This window comes from Pinus tabuliformis, chromosome 9, assembly GCF_031772625.1.
Source record: "Pinus tabuliformis cultivar Carrire ecotype Pingquan chromosome 9, CPIR1, whole genome shotgun sequence".
Classification (NCBI taxonomy): Eukaryota; Viridiplantae; Streptophyta; class Pinopsida; order Pinales; family Pinaceae; genus Pinus; species Pinus tabuliformis.
Window position 1 is genome coordinate 454,327,560 of NC_142307.1, and position 6,343 is coordinate 454,333,902.

Below are 6,343 nucleotides of genomic sequence, written 5' to 3' on the forward strand. Positions count from 1 at the left end.
TAGGCATACTTGTGAGAATGGATTTCATCAGGATAACCTTCCTCGCATTGTTCAGCCAAGTGGCTCCCCAAGCTTGAATTCTTAATTTTAGTTTGTCAAGCAGGGGCATCCAGTGAGCAACTTTGGGAGTGGATTTGAAGATTGGTATCCCCAGATATTTTAGAAACTCCCAGGTCTGAATTCCTTTCATCTCTAAGAGCCTGGCAATATCAGCCAGTTCCTTGACCGAGCAGTTCCAGCCATAGATAATGCTTTTTCGATAGTTTATCTTGCTGCCCAAGACCTCATTGTAGATGTCCAACTCCTTCTTAAAGAATCTTGCAGAATTTATGCTCGCTCCTCCAAGCAACAGAGTATCATTGGCAAATTGGGCATGGTTAATGTCTTTAACATTGGAAGCCATTCTGAGTCTTGGCAGAGTCTTTATTTGTTGACAACATTCAAGTTGGAAGCTAAGCACATAGGCTTGAATAGCGTAGAGGAGCGGGGACAGCGGGCAACCTTGTCTTAAGCCCCTTGATGCATTGAAGAACTTTGTTGAGCGGTCATTAACCAGCGACGCAATCCAAGGGGAGGCGATGTAGGCTTTCACCCAATTTATGAAGGTTATAGAGAAGCCCAATTTCTTCATAACAGCATAGAGGAAATCATGTTTCACCCTGTCAAAGGCATTTGCAAGATCAAGCTTTATCACCATTCCTTTCTCTTTTCGATGGCAACTTTAATGAACTGCTTCTTGCACCAACACAATATTGTCCAAAATCTTTCTCCCCTTGATGAAACCTCCTTGATTTTCTAGAATGATGTCTGGCAAACCATTCTTGAGACGATTGGCTATTGTTTTAGTGATCAGTTTATAACTGGTGTTACACAGTGAAATGGGCCGATATCTACCAAAATCAGAAGCTCCTTTCTATTTTGGGATCAGGGCCAGGAAGGCCAAGTTGGTGCTGCCTCCGATCTTGGAACAAGATTGAGATTTCCTAAGCATTCTCAAAATATCTTTATTGATAATAGACCAGCAAGTTTGAAAAAATCTGGCATTGAACCCATCAGGCCCAGGATCTTTATCTGGCTCCATGCCGTCCAAAGCCTTCTTGAGCTCATCCATGCTGATTGGAGCTGTCAGCATAGCGTTAACAGATTCATGAACATGATGAGGGATTAGATCAAATGGGTGGGCTTGGAAGTCTAAAGGAGGGTTTTCAGGAGCCGTATAAAGCTCTTTGAAGAATGTGAAATCAGCTCTTCTGATGCCTTCAAAATCTTTGACCACTGTATCTTGGGAATGAATTTCTGAAATAGATTTGAATTGCTTGCGAGCTTCGGATTGCTTGTGGAAGAAACTGGTATTCTTGTCGCCGGCCTGCAACCATAAGTTTCTAGATTTTTGTCTCCAGTACTCCTCTTCTTCCCTACTGTCTCTATGGAGAGTTTTTTGCAGCTCAACTTCTCTTTCAATCAGATTTTGAGATATAACAGACTTCTCCATTGCAGATTGATGGGTAGCAAGGTTTTCTAAGGATTCTTTTCTCTTGGCAGTGGGTGTTTTCAGAGTTTTAGCCCACTCCTTGAGTCTTCTTTTAAGGCCCCTCAATTTTTCTTCCCACACATAGAAAGGATATTCCAGGATCTGCCGATTCCAAGCTTCAGAAACAAATTCATGGAAACCATCTCGCTGAATCCACAAAGGACTGAATCTAAAAGGTATTGGACCAAGGTTTCCATCAAGGGAGAGCTCGAGACTAATAGGTTTATGATCAGAAGTGCAATTTGGGAGGATTTTAGACGAGGTTGTTAGACCACATGAAAGGAAAGAGGATTGGACAAGGAAGCTGTCCAGACGAGCAGCTATGTGGTTGGGCCCTAATATTTTGTTATTCCAGGTTTATTTTCCAATAGAAGGCTTGATATCCTGAAGATACCAATCTAGCATTATGTCTTTCACCCATTCTCTAGCTGGATCCCTTACTAGGGAACCCCCCTTTTTCTCATAAATGGTAAGAGTGACATTCAGATCACCTACAATAATGATATTTCCTGGCTTGTGCAATAAAAGAAAGGACTGAAGCAAGTCCCAGCAAAATTTTTTCTCTGCTAGAAGGATCGGAGCATAAATATTAAACATACTTACTTGTTGACCAGAATCTTTGTGGAGGAGCTAGATGAAAATCCACTGAGAGCAGTTTTCTTCTTGAATCAATTCATATTTTGAGCTGTCCCAGAAGGAGGCAAGCCTGCCAGAGGCTCCCCTAGCGCTCAGAGCTCTTCCGGGACCTTTACGCCAGAATGTCTTACTAGTTTGGAGGAGCGGATTATCCTCCATCTTTGTCTCCTGGATAAGAAGGATTTCAGGCGAATGTATCCTAACAATGTCTTTCAGGGCTTCTTCTTTCAGTCTGCTGCCTAACCCTCTGCAGTTCCAGGAGACGTACTTCATTATTTACTGCCTTGGGAGGTGGTGGCTCCTTTTGTAGCCCTGCTCTGCTTGCGCCCGGATCTGGTGTTCATCATTCCTTTTAGAGTTTTTTTGGAGCCTTGAAGGACATATAGATAAGTTTTCTCCTCTCTCTGTTTCTTCTTGGATTTTCGACCCCTAGCCGACTTGATAGGAGTGATTTGTGATCCATCTGATTCGGTGTCTCTCTCTTCTGACTCTTCCCCTGAATCAGAGGCTGGACTGATGTGCTCCTCATTACCTTCGGTTCCCCTTTGATCAACAGCTGCTATAGGATCCGATGAATTTTCTACGGTTTCTTTCAGTTTATTCGAGTGGTCTTCAGTTTCTTCCTGATTCTTTGTTACATTCACCTTTTCAACTAAGGGGGGGCCTTCTTTTGTGATTGGTTTGGTCTGAGAATTGGACTGGGGGTTCCCCATTGTTCTATATTTTGTCTGTTCAGTAGCCTTTGAGACCACCTTGCCCTTTTTTATCTCTTTCCATCCTTCTTCTTCCACCTTGTCCCTTGATGGGGCTTTAGGGCAGTTTCGTTGGAAATGACCATGCTCATGACAGATTCTACACTTAAAGGGCAGTTGCTCATAGTCCAGTTTCTGGAAGTGATGCTATTCTCCAACTGTAAGTTTAATGGCTTCCAGCAGACTAGCTTCCAAGTCAACTTCCACGCAGATTCTTGCACAGGTGTATTGGCCCCTATTGTCAGCTTTGTCAATGAATCGACCCAGCCCATTTCCAATCTTTTGAAGGGATTGGTAGCTCCAGCAGTGGATCGGCAGGTTGGGAAGCCGTACCCAAACACGGACCTCCTTTGGAACATCGACTGAAGGGTCGAAATCAGGGGTCCATTTGTTCAAGAAAAGGCCTTGATTTCCCATGAAATACGGACCATTTCTGAACACCAGGTCACAGTCTTCCTTGGTAGTGAATTCGAAGATGAAAAATCCTCTGCCGACAGCATAACAGATCACGCTGTTCGTCAGCAGAGGCCTCCAATTTCGTTGAACCCATTCATCTGTCGATTTTGTTGATGGCCAGTGACCCATAAATTGCCCGACCAATCCTCTATCAGCCAAGGCAAGAGCTATTTTGATTGTTTGTTCTTCAGGCAGAGCGATCTCTGGTATTTCTTCAAGCTTTTTGATAAACGTTGGGACTTCAGAATTTGGGCGTTTTTTCCCTCTCTGAGATAGGAGGTTTCTAAATGCGGTTGTAGCAGAGAATGGAGGGGGGGGCGAGGCCTCTCCGCCCCCTGGAGCACCCATGGCGGCGGCTCAACACGCAGCGTTTCATGACCTAATCACAGGATTTGAAAACACGCGCGTGCAGCAATCCAATCGATCCGCACCATCTATAGGGTGGTTTATTCATTATCTATTTAGTTACCAAAAGTAATTAAAAATATTAAAAAATATAATACAAATAATTTCTCATGATTATCTTATAAATATTAAATTAGAAAATTATATATATATATATATATATATATATATATATATATATATATATATATATATATATATATATTAAAATGAAAACAAACTATTACCCTAAGAAAAAGATATTATTAATTTAGAAATATAAAACATATTTATTTTTGTGATTAGATATACATTATTGGCAAGAATCTAGGTATAAATAGTTAATTTGAAATTAGAACTACATTGATTTTGGAACCTTTCTTTTTCAACTTTTTTACTTTAAAAATAAAATATTAAACAGTTTCAATTAAATGCTTAGTTTCTTACTTTTTATAGATCAGATAAAACATATTAATTTTAGTAGACTTAACTATCATCCTAATCATCATAAATATTCTAAACACAAAAATGTTCATAACCATTAATAGATTTTTTTTCCATCTCATATAATTGAAATTTTATTTATCATCATCATTGGAAACTCTCTGTATTATTTATATCTATATTCATGTAAAAACAAAGTTAAAATCTAGATTTTTTTTTCATCTCATATAATTGAAATTTTATTTATCATCATCATTGGAAACTCTCTGCATTATTTATATCTATATTCATGTAAAAACAAAGTTAAAATCTAACTTTTATCAAAATATTTTAGATTAAGAAAAAGTAAAACTTCTATTCAGACAAAACCTTACTTCTATCAAGATATTTCAGATGAAAGAAAAAACTGACTTCGGAATTTAATTTGTTTAAAATATTATTTTATGAAAATAATAATAATAATAACAAAGTTAAATCCCATCTGTTATAGATTAAGAAAAGGTTGAATTCCACTCGCACAAAATCTGAATATATTTCACCTTAAAGAAAACAGACTTCTAGATCTAATTCGTTTAAAAAGAAAATGTTATAAAATAATTAAAACCAAAATGAATAAATCATTGCTGTAGGAAAATAAAATTTAATTAACACTTGGGTAAAATATTCAATAACAAAAACCTACACTGGAAAAAAAAATATAAAATAAAAAAACAAACTTAAAAATGCAGAGTAAAATTCACATTTCCAACTTGGCATAATCAATAACGACCAAATTCATTCCCATCGTATCCAACGCACCCATCTCGATTTGTAAAATGCAGTCTATTAACGTCGTTTCCTCATCATGATCCTTTTGTGAGCTGTTTTTCAAAAAAGTATCCATTTGGCGTTGCTTGTCCGCTCCAACGGTAATATTTTCCATACATCATCTCACGGTTGCACAACCCCAATGTAATACAATTTGAATTATGTTTCGTGGATCCTCGGGTCCGCGACTTGGATCCGATCCTCGTTATCATGACTAAATCAATCCTATAATGATATTTTTTCATCACCGTGATTCTCCACCCCACTTGCTAACGACAGTGAGATAAGCCGCTGATAACGACAGTTTCAGATAAGCCGTTGTAAAACTAAGCAAAGAGTGAAATTATTCACAACCCGTCATTTACACGGCACCCTTCATTTCCAAGGCACCACGCTCACGTGCAAAAAAGATAAAACCATTAAGCTTGCTTGGTAAAAGCATGGCATAAATTATTTGATCTTTAGATAGTTATCGACTCCAGAAACATATTGACCTTAATTTCTTTTAATAATTTAAATATTACCTAAGCAGTTTTACTTTTAGATAATGTAATAACCTAATATTATTAATAATAAACAATATAACCTGATAAATTAAACCAAATAAATAATGTAATAACCTAATAATATTAATAATAAACAATACGACCTGATAAATTAAACCAAATAAAGGAAATAGCATTTCTTAATATTGTATAATACGTTTTATAAGTCAAGCGCAATTACAAAGAGAACGTAGAAAGGAATATGTTAAGAATAAAGTTAATTTGCATATAATAATTTTCTAAATCTATATTTTAATAAAATGTTTTATAATTTATTCACCTATTATAGTATATGTTATTTGACAAATTAAATTATAGTATTATTATGAAAAAGTAATAATAAATGACATATAGAATCGCATAAGTGTATATCTTTCTGTGGAAGGAATGCCCAGAAAGAATTTATTAAAAAATGAAAAGCATAGTACTTACCCAAAGAAGAAGTTATTGATGATCGAACCACCTCGCTCGCTGCTTCCCTGCCGTTCATAAGATTTGAGTGGCTTGAATAAGAAGATAGTGAGTTATTGATGATCAGATGACTTCTCTCTCTACTCCCTCGCCGACCCATGAGGAAACATGCCACTGGCAATTTGAAATTACCCATAAAACATAGATCAAACAAAATCAGATAATTATTCAGTAAATAAAATAGACCTTCTCCGATTCGGAGATGCTCACTATCACCATTCAGAATCTGCACACTGCATTCATCTATTGCTTTGCTCAAACCAACACGAAGTTAAACTCCGAATTCTGTCAAAAATATTTACGACAAAATTTTCAAA

General features: G+C 37.1%; 1 protein-coding gene across 1 annotated transcript; it reads right to left on the reverse strand.

Annotated features, from left to right (window-relative positions):
* Nucleotides 1-3,066: 3,066 nt before the first annotated feature.
* Nucleotides 3,067-3,723, reverse strand: LOC149149159 (uncharacterized). Its single transcript, XM_089442401.1, has one exon. The coding sequence runs from the start codon at nt 3,721-3,723 to the stop codon at nt 3,067-3,069; it is 657 nt and encodes a 218-aa protein (XP_089298527.1).
* Between the last annotated feature and the right edge of the window lie 2,620 nt (nt 3,724-6,343).